This window comes from Halichoeres trimaculatus, unplaced genomic scaffold (assembly GCF_033239565.1).
Source record: "Halichoeres trimaculatus isolate MK-OKI-2021-1 unplaced genomic scaffold, fHalTri1.1 fHalTri1_scaffold_3, whole genome shotgun sequence".
In the NCBI taxonomy this organism is placed as follows: domain Eukaryota; kingdom Metazoa; phylum Chordata; class Actinopteri; order Labriformes; family Labridae; genus Halichoeres; species Halichoeres trimaculatus.
The window spans coordinates 22,398,050-22,419,119 of NW_027437181.1; the positions used below are offsets into that span (position 1 = coordinate 22,398,050).

A 21,070-nucleotide genomic window follows, 5' to 3' on the forward strand; every position below is an offset into this window, starting at 1 on the left:
AAACATTTTTGTATGCCAACCCTGGCCTCGCAATGTCCGCACAACTGTATGCATGCTGCACTGCTTCTAAGGTTCAGGGATCACATCTGTACTTGCTCATTTTGCAGCTTACTTCAAGTTACTCTTGCTAAAAATTGCAAGACAGTTTTTTTCTGTGGGCACTCCTGGGAATTCACCACACCTGCTGATCAACAAGTGCAACTGTCTTGTACCTTGGTAGCACTTCTTCTTCTTTCTTTCTTTTTTTCCCCCATCTCTGCACAAATACAACCAAGAGAAACTCCAGCACATTTATCCTACTTGGCCAATAAAGTGATTCTGGTTCTGATGTGTCCCCTAAACTCTGCCCTTTAGTCTCTGTCTTTCTGTTTAGTCCATCTATCTCTCTGCCTGGCTGGCTAGCCTGTCTTCTGGTCCTGTCTACCTCTTTGTCTCTGTCCCGGGGGCCTCGGTGAGCGTGCAGAGTAGCCTTACAAAGTCTTAACTCAAACGAGACCCCTTCGCGCCCCGTTAAACCACTGACCTTCTCTGTCACTCCTGTCGCCCGCTGCTGCAGACGACGGGGGCCTGAGCTGCAAGCTAAGAGACCCTGAGCTCAATAAAAGTGTGGGTGATTAAACAACTCCCTGTAATTGCTCCTTTTGTGCGGGAATCAAATGGTTGCACTTATTACAGAGGCAGGGAGAGGAGAGGGGTAGGGAGTGGTTGTTTCCGCTGAGGGGCAGACACCCTACGTGACCTTCTGGCCTCCCGTCAGCACTCCTTTATCTGACCAAACAACCTCTGTGAGGTGTGTGTATTTACGTGCATGAGTGTGTGCCAATGCCTATAAAGTGTATGTGCCAGAAGTGTGTGTTAAGTATGCAAAGGAGGCAGTGGAAACACGGCAAAGCAGAGTAACACCAGAGCTCCCCTCAGTGGTGGATGGGTGAACTACACCAGAAACCAGCCAGCTGGCTTTGGTAATGGGGGACAAAGCCAAACCAGGGGACCGTGTCCAACATGAGGGCTGGGTTTCAGAGATCATAGTGGCACGTGAACCATACACATCATCTGCTAGTCACAAACACACATACATGTACAGATAACAGTACAAGGGCCCAGCCACAGGCCCCGTCAAATAGGGTCAGCTCACAAAGGGAGGGGCCCAATTACCGCAGCCACAAATACACACATAAAGTGCCTTTCAAGAGTCCATGAGTGCTTCAGCTTCCCCGTGATTATGCCCACTCTCTACACACCCAGCACTTGTCGTACACATGCAGCGCCTCCTCTGCCAAAACAGCCATCAAGCCATACTTTTACTGCAGAGTAGCTGGGAGATGTGTTTGAAAGAGAAGAGTTTCCTGTGGTCGGAGGAGAAAAGAAGGAAAGAAAGGGGGAGCAGGGAGAGCAGTGAGCTGGTCAACAACTATTAGTGTTCTCTGCTCTTTGGGGTGAAAACATACCTTGTCATATTCAACGAGAGGAGATTGGAGGAGGAAAAAATCAATGTAAGCTCAAATGAATTTGTGATGCAATAAACTGAAACTTTTAGGTGTACTTTCAGCTAGCCTAGGTGCTGCTGTTTATGATATATATGGTCTCTCCTGCACCACTTCCTCCAGACCTAAATCAATACTTTTGGAAAGAGGACTACATCTTAAAGCTTAAGGACTATGGTGCATTGTTTTTTTTTAATTCTTATTCATTTGAAAATACTTCACTGTGGTAACATTTTATTTCATTGAGCAAGTTTAACTCATGCCACTCCGATGTATTTCTATTCCCTCAATCTAACACCATTTGCAGGCACTATTTATAGGCTACAACCACAAGATCTGTGTAAGTTTCATGTTTTTGTATCACTTTATAATAAAAAAAATCATTTTGTTTTCTTTGGTCAGTGACTTCTTTGTTCAATTTGCTTGTGTCTAGCACAGGCTAAACTATATTTCTATGTATAGTAGATATATACTATAGTAGTATATATCATTTTTAACACAGGGGGCAATAACTTTGATTCATCAGAAAAGATTTAAATCAGATCATAAAATGTTAATTATTAAATGGACAGCATGATCTTTGTAAGTACTTGTAAGTAAATATGAGAGTTATAAAAATCAGGTTTAACCTCAGAGGACTCAGGTGGTCTATGTATGTCTGTAGAGTAATGGTGCCCCCTTCTGCCTAAAAAGCTCACATAAAGCCTCAGTCATGAAAAGAAAATTTTCCTTTTAATATTTAAACTACTTTCAAAGGAGACATTAAAGAAAAGGAGGCTGTATATAAAACTGTGCAAAATCAGGCTTTATTCTTTTTTTCTCCTGCATCGTCGCCTTTCATCATCATCATTGTAATCATCATCACTGTTGTCGACATCATCCTTGAAAACATCACTCAAAAACAGCCAGAGAAGAGATTCTGAAAGCTGGAATCTCTTGGCAAAAAAAATGAAAAAATGAAGGAAAAAAAAAAAACAGGCATCAGCTATTAGCACAGTCCCGCAACAAAGAGAGTAAGCTGTACATGTCCACTTCTCTCTGGGCAATACATTTCAACCAGGTCGCCAATGTCCTTTCACTCTTTAGTGCCTCAAAGTCCATTCAGTAGTAGGAGTAGAGGAGAGTCCAGGAGAGTCTCAAACACCCATCTCGGTACAGACGTTGAAAAGATGTTAGATATTACAGTCTTTCTGTCTCCTCGAATACCTTCCTGCTTTGTTTTTCTCCAACAGTACCAGTCTACTGAAAGTCCAAGGACAGTCTATTTCTCCAGCTTAGGCAAACTTTGAATAAGTGCAATGTCTAGTATAATGTCAAGAAAATACAAACCCACACGTACATACATACATACATACATACAGTACATGACTAACTTATAAACTTGATTAGCTATACAAGGTTGTCGTTCTCCCAGGTGAAACGGCAGAGTTGCACATTAATGCTGATTTTTAACATCCAGTGTCCATTAGGAAGGGGCAGAGAGGATGTGAGCTCACCTCAACTAGATCAGTAGATAGTTTGGTTAACTGTCCATATGTTTCTGTACAGTAGATTTTGTAAGGTGTGAATCCAATGAGAAGTTCAGCATGTACACAAAGTGATTCAATTGAAAAAATAAAAAATAAAAATAAATATGTCAACCAAATAAAGATAATAGAAAAAGAACTACTCAAAAAAAGATGAAACTAATTGTTTTGTCTTTTCCTTTTCTTTTTTCTTTTTTGAACATATGTAATGTATGTGCCACCAAGTTAATCCAGATTGGAATAAGATGACGGTACTATTGGTGTAACTGAATTAGTATCAGGGTTGTTTCCAACAGTAGGTGCATTTTGAAGTTAAGAGGTTTTATCCTGAAATATCGTCCACTCAGAAAACTTCATCAATGGAGGAGCAGAGACTTAATGCAACATACATTTTTAACCTAAAATAACACCTCTCATTAGAATTTAACAAAGATAAAACTTCATGAGCACAGTAGTTGATGAATAACTATCACCATTTTTTAGGACTTAAGTACCATGTTTAGCCATTCACACACATTGATGTAAGAAATATTTGCAAAATTAATCGTGAGTGAAAGCGAAACTTAAGTATGAAAGCACAAAAGGATTTGAACTCGGATGTTGACTTGCAATGGCAGCAGCCCTTATAAATGAAGCTTGGGAGAAACTGTATTAGCCATGTTGTTGTTGTTGTTGTTGACTCTGCCATGTTACACTTAAGAATTTGTTGAATGTCTTTTCCACTTCATTTAGTTTTTCTTCTGGGTGCTAGGAAGTTTTAAAGGTGCATCAAAGGGTCTTAATTGAGAGAAAAATACTGTCAATGGCAGGAGTTTTACATTTCATAATGACATCAAAAACAAAGTGCCGTACAGTGTCGAGTTTAAGCCACACCTTGCTTGTAGGACTCTGGGAGTTCCATTCAATGAATAAGAAAATGTGACAGCCCCCAGATAAACATGTCATGAACCCAAATCTCAAAAATATCAAACAAACTGGGAATAATGTCTAATAAACACTAAGAGGACAAACTTCAACAAGCATGTAAATCCATCACTTCTTTGCCACAAAGGGATGTAATTTTAATCTCAGGGTTTTTTTTTTAAGATATCCAAGAAGAGAAAAAATAAATAGAGATACGTCCAAAGGATCAGCAAAGGTGCAGCAAAAAAGGAGAAGGTAAGTTGACCTAGAAATTCAGGAGTGTGTACGTTTGGTTAGCCTGTCTTTCTTTATTACTGGAGTCCAATTCTGTGGTAAATGAACTGTAAAAACCTAACTTGAACCTTACAGTGGATGTAATAAACACGTAATGCATAACACTTGGAGAAGAGAAACACAGGAAAGGGAGGAATATGATCAGACCAGAACCAAAGGACTTAGAAATAATGTGCTCAGGAGCTCCCTCAGCCCTCAGTAACAGGCCTGGGGTCAGCTCACCCAAACATTCACCGTCTGCCTGCCCGCGTGCCTCCGCCAGAGAGACTTCAGAAGAACCTCCATTAGCTGGAGTAGATCTGGGTTCCAATCACACGCATGATCTCTTTCTGCACCTTAGGCTCCTGGGTGTTGATGTTGGCATCCCCTACTTGGCCATCCTCATACCTGCACACATAGAGATATGGGTTAACAAATGGTTAATCTTTCACCAACAGCTGCTTAGGTTTTAATCAATCTCTCCTGCTAGTTTCCTCTGTTTTAAATGTTGTATGTTGTTCCTTTTTTATATTACAAAGGGCAAAGTTTAAGATTAAAAGTTAACTGATAGTTCAGATCTCTTCAACATGACACTAAACTGGGGGTAATACAGAAAGATTTCCATGACAAATCAGCCTTTGTGAGTAGTTTTTTTTAGGAAGCAAATGAATTACAGTGTCCACAAACAGGCTTTTGTTTAGGATTTTACTATAACCATTTCCTCAACTGAAAATACGACCATACACTCAGCAGAAGTTCAGAATTGAGTTATATTTAGCTGTAATTTAAATTTGATTGCTGGCCATCTCAAATCTAATTTCCAACTCAGAAAACAGCCGCGCACATGATAATAGACTTTGCCATCTGGTGTATGCACAAGTCCAAAGCTTGGACTAAAAGCACTAACATCAGCAGCCAGCCTGAATGACGTTTTTGATCTACCGAGCCACAAAATACAGTTTTAAACATCATTTTGAAAGGTTTGGAGCTGAGAGGAACCCTCTTTAGTGGAGTGGTGGCACCACTCAACCAAAAACACAATGCATTCACAGATTATTTTGAATGATGATGAGCAATGTGGAGAAGAGCAGCACACGCTATCTTTTTTTTCCTTTTTACACCTGATGTTAAATGTTATGGTTTCTCAAGAGTCTGTGAAAATGTGGTTTAGCTGCACAAGAATTTTTGAGGACTCTGAAACAGTGGGAACACTCACACAAAAAAGAAGCGAGTACAGACGTGGTCGGAAACTGGACACACCCAAATGTTTCCATGTTTCTGTAGATCCTTGGACGTGATCACTGTTAGAAATAAAAACAAAATTAACTAGGTAGGTAGTTGTTGTTTATAAAGTGCTTTCCTCTTTTCTTAATCATATTATCTTGCTGCTCTTTGTATTGAGTAGCACATCACTTGTTAAATTTTCAAATGCTGAGTTTCTTGAATTAGAAAATTATGACATTGTGCAACTGTTGTATATATTTATATGTGCATTTACAGTGTAAATCAATTATGTTTACCTTAGAAATAAATGTCCTGCATTACATTTTTTAATAAATCTTCATTAAAAGATTTCAGGCTCATTATGAATATACTTCAATATACACTAACACATCAATTATAAACTCAGTTGTGACACATAATAAGTGTTTTGTTAACAATTACCTTCACACAGAGCAATGCAGTTCAGGTTTCGACTCTGAAGAAACCTTGACTGTATGGGACGACTCTGTTAAAATATAAATAAAAAGAAACAGTTCAGTTCAGATGTCTCTGGTATACACTGTACATACATACAAATTCTAAAAAATGAAGACACTGAAACAGTACAGATCAATAAACACAGGTTAAAGATGTTGCCAGAAATCATTTGTGTCACTTCAATCCAAATGTATAAAGTAAACTTATTTTTTCTAAATGAAACAATATTCTTATTCTGTTTATGAATTAATTTAATGTGTGACAGTTTCTTGTCTAGTCCCCTCACCTGTGGTATAGTGTTCATGCGGTTGTAACGCTGCACCAGTTCATCTTTGGTGGGCATACGGTGCTGTCCTTTCCCCATCCCTGCAAGACGCAGCACACAGAACGCAAACAAGCAAGAGTCAGAATGACCTTACATTGAGTCACTCAAGCTGTGAAAAACCTTCCTCTAGTGGTCTTGAACTCCTTCTTTGGAGAAATTATTATCCACAGTGCTTGCCCTCAAGTGAAGGTTATTTTCCAAAAAACTGTGAAGTATTTCAACACGGTCTGTAAGAGACTTTATAGTATTCACTCACAAAAAAGGAAATAACTAGTTAATATGATTTATGCATGCAATCTATCTTTCTCATTACACTCAGCAAGGAAAGTGTGAGCAAAATATTCTGAATGAAACTGAAGCAACTGCTGCAAACGTTAGAATAATCCCATACCCATATCAGAGCTGGAAAACTAGAGCCAGACCTCAAGCCAGGACCAAAATCAAAATGCTACTGCAGTATCTACACATTGGCTTCAGAAATTGTGGTACAAACAAAGGAAATTAACACAAGTTTGCTTTAAAGTGTTCAACACCCACAAAAAAGAAAAAGACAAAAAAAAAGCTGACAAAGCACAATGTAACACGTACAGATCCACTGGTGGCTCCACTTTACACAGTCACAACAGAATTTATGGAAGATGGCACACAAGCTCTGAGAAAAGGCCAGAGGCCGAGCACCCAAAATGGACAAACAAGACAAACAGCACAATAGGTAAACACGGAAAGCACCCACATGTGGAGATGAAGTGATCCAGGATGATATTCAGGCCATGATACAAACACAGGCTTTTTCAGTCAACATGGTAGATACAAAGGGTAGAGGAGAGCCCGAGGGAGTGGAGAAGCAAGGACTGAGCCATCCCTACCTGAGTATCCGAAAGATATGCTGGAGATGGGGCTCAGATAGATGCCCTTTCCATACGCTGCCCCATGCAGCTTGGGTTTGAAAAGAGCAGGAAGGAAGGAAGGGTCACTGAGCACTTTCACTCACAAAGCAGTACAGACATAACCTACTGACAAGGAAGCATGTACAAGTTGTGTTTTTGTTTCTGTGACTGTTTACCTTAACAGAACACTGAAAAAGATGTTAAATACACACTCACTCAGGCACAAACACAACCAAAGATGGTGAATAGCAAAGAGCCAGGTTCAGCAAAGGTAGAGTTGTTAATAAATTGAGCTAAAACACTCCTATAATTTAAAGACGAACTTCTGCAGATCCAAAATACTTTCCTCTAACATATTTATGTGACTTCTTGGAGTTTATGCAATGCTCTGAAAGTCTGAAAATAAAATATGAGACTACATTTTTCAGGTTTTCAAGAAAATCTTAGATAGAAAATGAATGCTAAGGAAGGAAGATGTCTGACAATGAGCGTGAGCCTCCACACAAGATTGTAAAGACGTCAGGACAAGGAAGGACTTCAGGCGCAACGTGAAGTCTTTACGAGCCACAGTGAAGCTAGGAAGAAACAAGAGGCCCAACAAAAATCGACTCTGAAGTTTAGGAAGTGAAGATATGAGAAAGGATAAAGTGTGAGGGAGGATGGGACTTGGCACATTTGGAAGAAATCAAAAGGAACAATGACGGAGAGTTTTGTGTGACTGCAGGAGCTGAAGACAGACTCCATCTATCTCCTCCTCTTGTGAAATACAATGACACAGGAAGGGGGGTGTCAGTGCTCAAGGTGAAGAGGAGAGGAGAAGAGGAGGCGAATGAGCACTGAGGCAAGATCAAAGATGGAGAGGCACAAAAAAAAAAGTTGGTGAACAAAGACAGCATAAATGAAACACATCAGCATGATAGAGCAATCACAGCTGACGTGAAAGTTTCAAAGATCCTTGAGATTTCAGACTTAATTGTGTTTCATCTTCTTTTCAGGCCGTGCTTGTGTATCTCCAAGCCGTCATTATCGGCAGTGATGTGCATGAAACAATCTGCACTCTTTAGTTCTCTCCTTGATTTATTAATTTGCTTTCTTTGGCAGACCAGGGTCACACAGTAACACTTTTTTTTGCAAAATAACACAAAGACACAGACACAAGTGAAAAATATGTGGAAAAGTAAGTTTTTGTCTTGAAATCAATGTTGAATGACTACAGGCTCTCAAGTTAACTTCCTGAAAAGGATATTTAGCGGTACTAGTCACTGACCTTTGTATTCATCCCAGGGAAGGCTATACTCACTACCTCGGAGTCTTCCACTGCATCCTTCAGCTCCAGACCTAACCTACTCCATGCTCTAGGTGGTTAAACCCCACAGGGCACAACAGCATTTTCCTGGCATTACAGCTGACACCACAGCCCCCTCCCTTTGCCCCACAACAGGAAGAGATGTGCTGTTTGCTGCTGTTGGCTTAGGAGGCAAAAAATCAGCCAGCATGTGCCAGGAAACCTCCTGGTGTGCCCTGCTCGCTAAAATGCCAATATTGCAAAGGTGACGAAAAGGGAAGCTGGCATCCATTAACTGCAAAAATGAATCAGCCGGACAGCGAGCCTGCTCTGTCTGAGAGCAGGATCACTGTCCGAGAGGAGATGCATCGTAAATTCCAGCCAACTGACAGGGTTACGTACCTGCAGTTTGGTATAAGAGGCATTGACTAGTCCATTTCTCAGAACAGAGTGCCAGTTCTCTATATGGGAACCACTAGAGCAAGTGTAGAGAGAAGGAGAGATAAGAAAGAAGACGTAAAACAAAGTGCTGCAAGGAAATTAATGATGGATCTCTTTGCAGTGACCTCTGCGGTGGAGTAGATCCGAAATGTAACACAGTCTCTGATCTGATTCACAAACAGAGACTGTCAAATAGGAATTTATTGATTTATTAATACTATCAGATTTAAATTCACAAGTTATTATAGTAACAGAACTACAAAAGCTATACTTCGGTAATCTTCTCTCTCAACTTGTGCAAAGACATCTTCAAGTTCACATTATTTAATGTTAAAAAAGTAAACAGAAAAGAGCTAACACTAAAGACACATTACTGCAGTCCTCAGGGTGGGGGATCTGAGTTTATCCCCCTGTATATGGATTGGGTAAAAATAAAATCTATTTCTTTCACATGCAGTATTATTTTTACCAAGTCTTTAATCAGCAGGAGGTCTGTGCTTCCAAAATCATACAGGAAGAAGTTCTTATCAGCTTTTCAAAAATACTGCAGAAAATGATTAAATAGACTCAAAGCATGTACTGATTTGAAGTTTGTTTCTATTTATACCACTGTAAACTGATGGTAGCCAAGCTTAAAAATGTCCTGAGTAGAATTATTGAATTTGTTGTATTAACTAGCACTAAGCTCTGCTTGTGAGCTAGTTGCACCCTGCAAGTTCCCAGATGGGCTGTGTGTATCTAAAATATTCAGCAAAGCCCCATCTGCTACAGTTCAAGTCTCCATCTCACAGATAGCATTGGCTCCATGTGCTGGCTGGGCGAGGTGGTTTCTCTGTCCAAGAGAACAGCCACTGCCCTGTGCTGTTGTTTGTTATGGTTCCATGAAAATCTGTTAGAGTGGCTCCTCGGTCCGCAACATAATGACCAGGTGTTACACTCAGACGTGGTTGTGTTTGATAGAGTGTACTGCTGTAATGCTAAATTATGCATGCCATCCACTGCCTATGCTTGATTTGAAATCAATTATTCACAGCAAGTGATTTCACACATTATAACGCCAAATAGCCACAAGCAAGACAATGCAACAGCAAATTAATTTTTGATATTTTTCAAATACCTTAAGACGATTTTAACAAATAAGCTTTGCAGGTTTTGAAATAGTCAGTATATGAAAACGGAGTTTCCGTTGTATGAATGCAGTGTCAGCTAGAGAGAGGAACAGAGTGGACTCACTGGAAGGCAAAGGTGCTGCCGTAGAGCTTCTTGGCAGTGCGAAAACGAGCCTCCTTGGCAGGGGGACTGCTGAGCAGCAGGAACTGGTGGGAGGTGTGCATGAATTTCAGTTGCTGTCACAATGAGGTCAGGAGGGACAAGTAGTGCGAGAAAGAGAGACAAACAGACAGATAGATAAAGAGAATAAGTAAGCTGCATTAAAAAATGCATAAAGGACACTTGAGAGGATGTTGCTCTGGCTCCCTACCCTACTCAGAGGCAGCTTGACGATATGAGATCTGTTGCTGGAAATAATCCTGCAGGGAGACAGAGAAAAGCACAAAATAAAAAAAAAAAAAATGTATCAATGTGCGTACCACTGCAATATATCTTCTACTGACAACAGATGATAGTAATGACAGTAAGAAAACATCGCCAAACCAGATTTCTGCTATCATTACTGCATTAATTGCACACATGCTTCCTACTATGAAATTACAAGAGATCAAAAGCTGTATTGCGCTGTTATCTATCGCTGACCTAATGCAATGTTTGACAACCAGATGACCAGCACTTTATGTTATTCTCTGAACCAACATCAAATCCTCCAAACATTCAGGCAGGGTGAACAAACGGACCCTCTCTACTCACCACTGCAGCAGGGGATGGGCCAAAGGGTCAAGTTTGTCCATCTGTTTCTTGATCTCTAGATATGAGCCCTGAAAATGGACAGGCAAGACTGGGATAGTTTGTTTTTGCTTTTTCACCCATGTTTAAAAAAACTTAGATGAACATAAATAAATCTAAATGATGTGTTTGAGACATTTTGTATCAGAGAAATCACTCATACAGCCTTAACACCACAGTCCATGGCATACACAACTGAGAAACAGGACTATTACAGTCATTGATAATATGACATCCCCCTCGCCATACTTTGAAACAGCTCTGATTCCTCTACCTGGGTCATTTCCCGAATGGACATCACGCTGTCCAGTGCTTTCTGCAGTCTTTCATAATTCTTCTTCTGTGTTTATCGGTGGAGCCGACCATCCATTGTATGCAATGAGAGAGGGAGAGCAACAAGCAGGCATGTAAAATTACCTGTACAGGTACCAGTCTGCAAAACATTTAGACTTTTTTTTTAATTCCCTCTATCCAGTTTGTGAAAACTAAATGTAAATATTTACAAAATTATAACAGCTAATGGCTGGTTTCAGTTAGATAACCTCTAATTAAAATGGCTACTCACAATAATTTCCATAAATAGATGTTATCTTGAAATAAATGTGTGTATTGACTTAGTTTGTAAATATAACTTGAGCAGTGAGGATGCTGACCTTTGGGTTGAAGGCCAGAGTCTTGGGGTCATTAGGGTCAACGACTGAAGGGTAGGGCTCAAAGATGATGCTCTTGCGAGGGGACTCGAGAGCAGCTCGACACATGGCAACAAGTAGATCCACCACCTGCAGAGAGAGACGGGTTGTGTCCATCTATCTGCTGCGTTATGACTCAGCACAATGTCACAATAGATCCTCCCTCAGTTTAAATACAACATGAGTCTATCACCAAACTAAAATATGTTGTGTTTTATTTGATCTAATGTAACAGTTTTAACATTAATTTCAGAATGACTATGAATAATCTGAACTCTATGCTATCTGTAGTGATGTTCTCACCTCTGCTCCAGTGGCCACCTCCTCTGCAGCTCCAGACATCACACCCAGAGTGTAAAAGGAGAACACACAGAGCTCTCTGGTGCACACAGCAGGCTTTGGAAGCACACCGAAACAGGGAGAAGGAAAGATTGAAATACAGCTCTTCAATTTTCACTGCATATGTATTTGAAGACAGGTGCACTGGAGCTCACTCAAACTGGAACATGCAGTCTTTCTTTCACTCTCTCAATTGTTATTTTTTTTACAACCCTTATAAAAGATCACATATCTACTAGATCACTAGTTTGTGACTTTTCCTACTCTATTTGTCAAATAATTATGTATTTTTCTCTTCCTTGTGTCTGGTACCTTCAGCATGGATCCATTCTGAAAGACGTGCTGTTCGTCACACACCACACAGTACTCGTTGAGCGTTGGGATCCTCTGCTCTGAGTACTTCATTATCTGTTCATAGAAAAGCACATTGTTGTCCCTAGTCATCACTCCCACCTCAGGATATGCCACATAGAGGAACAAAGAACAGTTTGGCAGCCAAATTGTAACAAAACTTCAATTCTTAAGTACAATTTTGGATAACTGAGCCAAGTTTTAGCCCAACAATACAACAATTTGGAAGGTTGGCAGTTTGATCGCAACTCCAGAAGTTACATGGCAACCTCTGCCATCAGCATGTGAATGGAGGGATGTAACAATTTTGTTGTACTTGTTGGAATGACAAATAAAGTTCTATTCAAGTAGTGTAAACACACCTTGAGGGGTAAGAAAGGTTTTCAAGTACAAGTTCAGTTTCCATTTACCAATAACCAAACTAGCTGCCTACAGATACACAATCCCTGCATAAAAAGCTTGAACAATAACTTACTAGGTACTTTGTTCTCTTCCCATATACAGAATAAATAAGCAAATATAATGTACTGGTTCTACCTTTATGTACAATAACTTCTACAAAGAAATTCTGCCCATTTTCAGCAACACACTATTCATTCCCTGGATGCTATGTTTTTGAACAGTACAAGGAACTCTCAGAGCACAGGTGGTGTAAGTATGCCCATAAATCCTTGAGGTCTGACCTGCACTAAGAAGCCGTACTCCAAGGTAGGAATGTTCTTGCAGTGGCCGCCCGCCTGGGATGAGAAAAACAATTCAATCAGCTGCCTCGTGGTAATCTGCGCTGGGGCCCTGGCCGCCGGGACAGCCACAGTCTGATGAGTCAAGTGAAGACAAAGCATTATGGGAAAGAGCGCAGCAGCCATGTTACGGTAGGGGTAAGGTAAGGCTCTGAAGGGAACAGTGCAGGTGGCGGGTGACTGAGAAGAGGGTCAGAGTGGATCACATTGCATTTAAAAAAAAAAAACAGAAAGAGTACAATACACAGTGGCTTCAAACCAGCAAAGAGTCTTGCAGAGTAGTGATTTTAAACTCTGAATTGTGAGTGAGGTATAAGGTGGTTAGGTCTTAACAATTAATACAACTTTGCATGCAGGTTAGACACATCAAAATAAAACAGTATGCAAAAGGTAAAAGGATTTCAAACTTGAAAGAAATGTATGGGTGCTGACTGTTACTGACCTGGCTGTTAGGTGGGTAGCTAAAGAGTTCCCCTTTGGGGTTCTTCATAGTACATGAGATGGAGCGGTTCATTAGGCGGGTCACTCTCAGCTCAGGGACACTAAGCTTCCCTTTCAGAACTGTATCTTGGATCAGAGGAAAACTTGGAGACCTGGAGAAACATGAAAAGACATGTGCCTTACTCGAAAATGGTTTCTGCCTGCTTCCTCCTAAAAAATAACAAATTTCAAGGGTTCCCAGCAAAAGCCTTATGAGATATTTTGGTTTCTTTAATAATCTAGCCATGAATAAACCCTTAAAACAATGCACTTGTCAGTCATATTAAGCTGCAGTTATCTTGCTTGCTCAGATAACAGAAATCTGTGCAGTCACTCATCTTTTGGTCACTAACTGCTAATGTACCAGAACCAGTGTTCATTTCCACTACAACTCTCTGTGTGTTATCCATGTGGACTCTCAACACGGGACTCTTGTCAACTTTTGAAGGTGCTGTGACAGCTCAGTAGTTAGTGAAGCTGACCTCCTTCAAGAGGGCCCGGATCCATTCCCTGTGCACCAATAACTGTCAAAGCATCCCTGAGTAAGACAGGGGCCAAGACAACTACTCGTCCCCATGGGGAAACTGGTTGAGCATGTCAGATTCTGGATTCAAGTCAATCTGCAACATGCTGTGTCACAGCTACCTTTTGGTCTTTACAGTCTTCTTTTCAATGATAATCATTCACAAGCACAACCTTAACACAGTTCCTGCTGCTTTCTATACTACTGCAGCTAGCACTATGATCACTACTTTGATATCATATATAGTGAAATGTTTTGAAGCCACTTTAGATTAAATGTCATAGGATATCTCACTCAGGATTGACTGAAAGTAAGGGGGGCATAATACAATAATACAGAACTAGTGGGAAATAGGGCTGCAACTAGCGGTTATTTTTATAGTGACTAATCGGCCGATTAATCGGATGATGGCACATTTTTGCACTTTCCTTTACAATTTAGCTTAAAATTGTTTAAGGTATTTTCTAAACAGCAATAAAGAAAATAAAAAAACATTTTTACTTCAGTAATATTCTATTACAGCTTTCTCTTTCTTGGAAGTAGTGCTGAATCTGCAAATATAACTGGCCACTGACTCATTTCAGTGCATAGGCACATGTTTCAGTAGCCTACGGCAGCGCTAGTGGGAAACAAAATTAAATCAATGTCTTAGAGACAAGAGTCTTTGTCTATACATCCTAAGATGCAGACCTTGAAAATCGTCTACATTGTTGTGATAAGGTACAGGTACTGAATTGTTAGGTTGTGCAGTTCACCCCATATGTCTAAACAAGATTATCAACAAAGTGGGGAGAAAATGGTCTTCTGATTAGCTTCACTCAAGCTTTGATATGAGAAACATTACCATCAGAGTTAATCAGCTTTGATGCTTAAAATTACAGTCACATTCAACCTTTCAATGACAGGATTGTAATAAAGAAAACAAAACAGCTTCCATCAGTTATCAAGTAAAAAAAGGGTAAGCATCATGCATGTCTTTTACTGTAGAAGCATATTTAACATGCTAAAACATCTAACTAACTGTTTAATTCTATGCATTAGGCATTCAGTTGCAAGTGTTAAATGTGTAGCATCAAAAACATGAAACCTGGATACTGCTATGTGTATGCCTCAAGGATAAACAAAGAGGGAAAGAGACACCTACTTAGGTATGGGGGAGAAGATGCTAAGCCCTGCACGGAACTTCTTGATGGTTCCTCCCGCTTTGAACCAGCTGTGTCTCTTCTCCTGCTGGGCCTTGAGGAACTCATTACTGAGGTGCTTCCACTGCTGTGAGGTGAACGTGCTCAGGATCCTGCCGTAGTACAAAAAAGAAGGGTTGAGCATTGAGACATATGGCTGAGCCTGGCAGAAGGGGCAATTTCACACATTTGGCTTTCTTCCTGCTGTACTCTGTGAAATTTTTAGTCACAAGGATTACAGTAAATGCAGATTCTTTGTGCATCTTCTGTCTTACTTTTGATGCATGTAACCCAATCTTTTCATAGCTGTCTTTAAATCCAACAGTTTCACACAACTTACTTTTTGAGCTGCAGGCCCAGGCTGAAGCCTTCTTTATTGGATGGCTGGAACACTTCTACTGATGGCTCTGAGTGAACATGACCAGTATTATTGAACAGTCAACACATACATTTAGGCTCCCCGTTCCACGTAGCACATATTGTACTCACCTCCCATGCTCAAAGTGTGGCACAAATATCTAAAGTCCCTCCCAGAAAACCTACATCCACACTGACATCTCTACTCACCAGGTCCATCGAGGTACTGAGAAAGAGAAAAGCGCAGTCTCAGAATAATGGGCTCTGTTCTGATAACTTTCCAAGCTGTCGCAACCTCCTCCTGAGTCAGACACACACATACACACACAAATACACAGAGTTAGCATCTTAATTAGGGCCATTTCTCATGGCATAAATAAATTATGAGCACAAGATGTATTATAAATGATGTGTTACTTTGCAAAATGTCACTTTTTGATTAGTAATGCTAAAAGATGGAGGAGCTGTGTGCAGGGAATGAGAATGCTGACTCACGTCTAAGAAACCAATGTTAATATGAAGATCGATGTCCACGTCATCAATGGTTCCATACTCCCTGTCCAGACAAAAACAACAGATACAGTTAACTTGTCACGAGAAATGGTATGTATTAATCTCTTACCCTTCTAAGTAATGTAACTCTTGAGAGTAAGCGTTATCGTTTCTTTTTTTTTCAGAATTTCAAAGACATGCATACTTCATTGTATTTTTCAGCCATGCACAGAGTGGAGACTTCAAGCACACTAAACCATTTTACTGTTTGTTCTCTTGCATTTCCTTTAATTAGGTCGCAGACACAGCTCTGTGTATGTGTGTGTTTTATACCTAACAGAGACAGCACTGTCAGTATAGATGTCTTTTACTGCCTCAATATCTGCATCCAGCTGTGGGTGGCGGTACAGGTCAGCAGCACAGCTCCCCTGTAACAAGCAACACTGGACACAATTACAGTACAGAAAGTGCTATAGAGAGGTCGTTCTGGAACTGTGTTTGAAACAACATCATTTTCATTTCTATAATAATGTTTTTTTCTGTTTGGTCAAATATGCAGCCATACTACAATAATTTAGAATGGTAGAACTATTATTTTTTTTTATTACTTTCAGCTATTATTTAGTAGACCTTTTCAATATGGTTGGCCTTAAATACTTACATATAACATGCTATGGTATGTTAGGATATGGTATGGTATGGCTATATATGTCACTGTACATTTTTCAGAGCAACAAAATTGCATTTCACACTAATCCAGTCCAGCAAATATATAAAACGTTTAGGTATTTATTTGTGGATTTATTATTCAAAACAACCTTCCAGCAACAATTTATCCATTACATGTTATCCCATTGCTTCATATTTTTGTTTAACTTGTTATAAGGTTTTATTTAACTCTAAGCAAAAAAAACAAAACAAACAAATATTAATTGCATTTCTTTAACTACAAGTTTCAAACTGTTTAGACACCTTGGTAGCCTCCCTGAATTGCAGTTTCAAGTATTAACAGTAACAGCTGACCAAGGCTTGTCGTGTCTAGACTGAAAATCAGAGTCCCTCTCCTCAGCTCTGAGCGCATTGAACAGATCCTACACTTTCATCCTTATCTTCCCTTTGCTGCTTTCATGTTCTCTGACTGCATAGAAATGAGCTTTAAGTCCCAGACTGGATTTACATTTCAATCACAAGACTGGGAAGATAACAGTAAAGGAGAATGACTAACGGATTAATATCCTATATGGATGTGAAGCATTGAACTTTAGGAGCTGAGATGATAGCAGCTAAGGAAAATGAATTTGACCATGTTGCATGAGAATGATGCTTTGAGTTTTAAAGTATGATGATACTAGATAAGGACTGTGGCACCAATGTGACACAATGGACTTCATGTTATTGAGAACGGGCAATTGTAGTTTTGTGGTAAATGTCTCATTTGCCATTGTTGATTTTTCAGAAAATCCTTTTTTTTAACAAGCCTTGAAAATAGGTGACACATGCCTCACATTTTAACATAACTTACAGATAATACATTAAATTATCAGACCAGTTTTCGCCCAGGCATTATGATAGTAATGTAAAGGTCCATCTATTCTTCTTTGTTGAAGCAAACTCTCAATTACTATTTGCTAAAATCTGATTTTTATGAAGCAGTTTCTAGCATTTTTTTTTTTATCACCTGTGTAAGTAATACATGCACTGCTATTACAAAAATACATCAGGTAATGTTACCAATGTTGTTTCTGTCATTTTGACTTCTTCTTCATCTTGGTAAACATAACAGGTCACAGGCAGGTAATTTTATGCTTGATAAATTAAAGAAAGAAAGCTTTTTACCAAAAGTTAAAGCTAAGGTTTATTGATATGTATTTAAGATTAAAGCTGATTTTCTAATGATTTGTGCTACTGTCTTTTCTATTAACATACTGCAGAAGAGGAACTTGTAATTCAGTTAAACATATTCAGTCAAAAGATCTGATCTCGTTTGCACAGGCTAGCATCAGTAGTGAAACTAAAAATCTCTATTTTCATTGACACTATGTTAAGTAGAATTTCTGATAAAAGGAAAATATAAAAGTCTCTGTTATACCTGAATGCCATACAGGAACTGCTCGGATTCGTTTTCCCCATCTGACTCCTCATCTGTCCAACACTGGCCTTTGATGTCCTGTAGGCCCACACATTGTGAAAGGCCATTATCATGGAGTGGAAAGAAAATACAACCTCTCTCTATCATCCTTTCATCGCACATCCATCCTCACATCTCCCTATTTAGCCTCCCATTCGTGGGCTTCAAAACACTGCTATATATAGCATCTCAAACAAAGATGAAGAGGAGTGATTTGTTTCCAAAAGACAGGATACTCTCTGAATTCAGTCTTCAAAGGAATACTCGAGTGACTATTAAAGGGGATGAGTTAACAAAAATATCTATTTTTATATAAAAATAACAATTTCCATGTCATTTTTACCAAAAGCTGAAATCCAGAGGTCTTTTTGCAGAAACCAAAAGCATTTTGTTATCAAAGATGTAAATGAAGTTGATGATATACTGAAAAGTCTGCAAATCTGTAAGTACAACAGTGCATTTTAATTCAACACATTTAAATCTTTTCTTACAAAAATCATCATTAACATAGTCAATTCCTTGTAAGAACTACACCAAAAGGATTCTTGCTTTCTTACCATTGGGTCTGCTATTCATAGGGCTCTCTCAGACAGGTTTGGGCCTTTGAATACTGCCAACCATTGCAGCCTATTCTCAGGTGTATGCTGGGAGAACAGAAATTCAGAAAGCTATGAATGACCGCTCCTCTTCTGTGCACTCTTTAGAGCTGTCAAACCTTGAAGAAACCAAAAATCAAAAATCAGTACAGGAAAAAAAGACATGAAACAAAGGGTACAACTCCAGTGATGCCATGCTTTGTCAACATTGCCCTCCTCCTCCTCTTTTCTTTAAACGGTCTGCACTTCACCTTGCCATGTATCCTAGCAACAGCCATCTCTGCCTCCTTTCAGAGTGGCATTAATCACTGAGGAGAGAGTGTGTGGGAGATATGTGCTGTACGTTCAGTACCAACAATGTTTCCATTTCTTTGTTTTGTTGTATTTTTTTCCAAGAACAACTTCTATAAATATCAAAACACAAAAGTTTGACACACCTTTACAGACACACGGCAAAAACAACACACCTGGTGATGTCACTGCAATGACAGAGTGGTGATGTTTTTCATATGCCTGGCTCAGAAAGCTCACTGAAACAGCACCTATTTTCTTGTCGTACATGAAGAGAACACAGTGTGGCCACTGGTGTGAAATTAATTACAAGGCATATTTAAAATGTGATTTTAAAAACCATTGCTGCCTAAATAAGACAGTTGATGCTGTCATAACAATAAACAAAGGATAAACATCTTAAAATGTCTTGATTTAGAGGAAATTTATGATAAAATCTTAAATAAAACACCATTGATATAGATATTATACCAGATTTAGGTCACTGTATTTTGATTCATTATGTAAACAATAAGCATGTTGTCTGGTAAACAATACTTAAATCTTAAGATACAAAGCTGCATTTTCACAGCAGCATCAGAAAGTATATTACAATTTAGTCTGTTTAATATCAAACCAGATAGAAATATGTATTTCTCATTTCTGAATCCTGAGACAAACAAAGAATGGATGGTGACATAGCTTTGCACAACAGAACAGACTACCTTGACAAAACCCTAGGCTTCCATACTAAATATAGGTCAGTGTGATTTCAATCAAATACCAAGTACTAATTTTCTTTGTTTGCTGTCCTAGCATAGGACAGCAGGCTCATCTCTACCACAGATGGAGCCACTGTCTACATGTTTGCCAAATAATGTGTGTTTTTCCTGACCTGGATAATGTAATGGACGTTTTTGTTGCATAGGCTGGCTCTTTTCTTGTTTGAAAAACACCCTCCAGTTATGTACTGTTCTCGATGAAACACGACACCCTCATCATCACCCGGTCTGCCATCTATTCTTTCCTCTATGTGCCTGCTGCCCTGCTATGTCCTCAAACCTGCTAGCATTTACATCCTTCGATCCCCCCTCCCTCTCTCCTCCTCATCATACCCAGAGCTGCTGTCGACTCACATACCAATGGAGCCGCCGACAACTACCCTACCCCCCTCCCCACCACCACCACCACCCTAAACCCTCCGCATTCACCACCGCCATTACCGTCCCTTTTCCTCCTTTTGATGATATTTAACACAAACAAAGATACAGTCAAGCGGATTTTCCCCTCCCCCGTGCTCTGCACTCTTACCCCATCCATCCACACTTACCTCCACAGAGGATGGAGACTCGGATGCTGTCCTTGCCTCAGCTGCTCCCTCTCTTAAAGGGCACACCTGCCCCGCTCTCCGTCAGAGGCTGTTTTCCACGGAAACGATGGATGACAGCAAACCCGTTAACATAAGATTTCAGGGAATCGGAGCCACAATCCCTCAATTCTTCAGTGTCTGTCTTTCAGTGCTTGAAGTGTGTCTGTCTGGGAGCAATCCAGCTGGTGTGTTAGTCTGTGTGTTTATCTATTGCAGATCTCTGCTCCGACTGCTGTCTTATATTTTGCCTGACAACACTCGGGGGTCTGAGCATGCTCAGAAAGGCCAGGCAAGCAAGTCATGTGACCTGCAGCTGACTGCACTGCTGCTGAGAAATAGAGGAAAAATGGAGGAAAAATGTCTCTGCTCTTGTATGCGACTACTTCTTTGTGTGTTATGTACGAGTGAGGTTGTAAAAAGCCAATGTAGATAACTGAATTTAATTTATGGCACCATTCATCTAATTTGTATAAAAATAAAAATGCTGAATGCATTAACAGATTTCATTTGCACTTTAGCTGTCAAGAAACATGCATTTATTTAATTTATGAACTACTCAATGTATGTGTCATGAAATAAATCTAAAAAAGTTAAAGAAACATTACAAAAATATATCATATCCTGTGGCTACAATACTCCATGTCATGGCTTGTATAATGAGGGACAATAGCTACAAAGCTTTTGAGCTCATCAGTCTTTACCCTAATTAAATCCGGGTAACGTGTCTATTTAAAAACTGACCAAGAGACTGGACAGATTAACAAATGACGAGGCAAACTGGCAGCCCAGTGTGCAGCTGTAGACTGGAGAGGGACAGAAACTTTTATTTGG

The 21,070-nt window shown here is 39.7% G+C and overlaps 1 protein-coding gene across 5 annotated transcripts; it reads right to left on the reverse strand.

The window, feature by feature from the left end:
• Positions 1-2,279: 2,279 nt before the first annotated feature.
• LOC141787609 (protein mono-ADP-ribosyltransferase PARP6) lies at positions 2,280-20,498 on the reverse strand. 5 transcript variants are annotated; one of them, XM_074666137.1, is made up of 23 exons: positions 20,201-20,498; positions 18,562-18,648; positions 17,966-18,043; positions 16,210-16,319; positions 15,880-15,940; positions 15,595-15,685; positions 15,368-15,434; positions 14,991-15,140; positions 13,286-13,436; positions 12,787-12,918; positions 12,065-12,160; positions 11,717-11,809; positions 11,378-11,503; positions 10,999-11,064; positions 10,689-10,756; positions 10,306-10,354; positions 10,059-10,171; positions 8,787-8,859; positions 7,079-7,148; positions 6,174-6,253; positions 5,852-5,915; positions 5,403-5,487; positions 2,280-4,594 (listed from the first exon to the last, which is right to left on the reverse strand). In XM_074666137.1, exons 2-23 carry the CDS (start codon positions 18,562-18,564, stop codon positions 4,492-4,494), a joined length of 1,929 nt encoding a protein of 642 aa, XP_074522238.1. In that variant the 5' UTR covers positions 18,565-18,648; positions 20,201-20,498; the 3' UTR covers positions 2,280-4,491. The 5 variants fall into 5 exon arrangements, with proteins under 5 accessions (XP_074522238.1, XP_074522241.1, XP_074522240.1 ...); XM_074666140.1 differs by having other exon boundaries at positions 10,999-11,061; positions 16,210-16,304; positions 18,562-18,719; XM_074666139.1 differs by having other exon boundaries at positions 16,210-16,304; positions 18,562-18,719.
• Between the last annotated feature and the right edge of the window lie 572 nt (positions 20,499-21,070).

Bases quoted from the DNA above. Each gene is read 5' to 3' on its own strand.
- LOC141787609 (XM_074666137.1), bottom strand. The intron at 11,810-12,064 runs GTACCAGACACA...GTGCTTCCAAAG, and splicing joins AGAATGGATCCATGCTGAAG to CCTGCTGTGTGCACCAGAGA. The intron at 5,916-6,173 runs GTGAGGGGACTA...ATATTTTAACAG, and splicing joins GCATGAACACTATACCACAG to AGTCGTCCCATACAGTCAAG.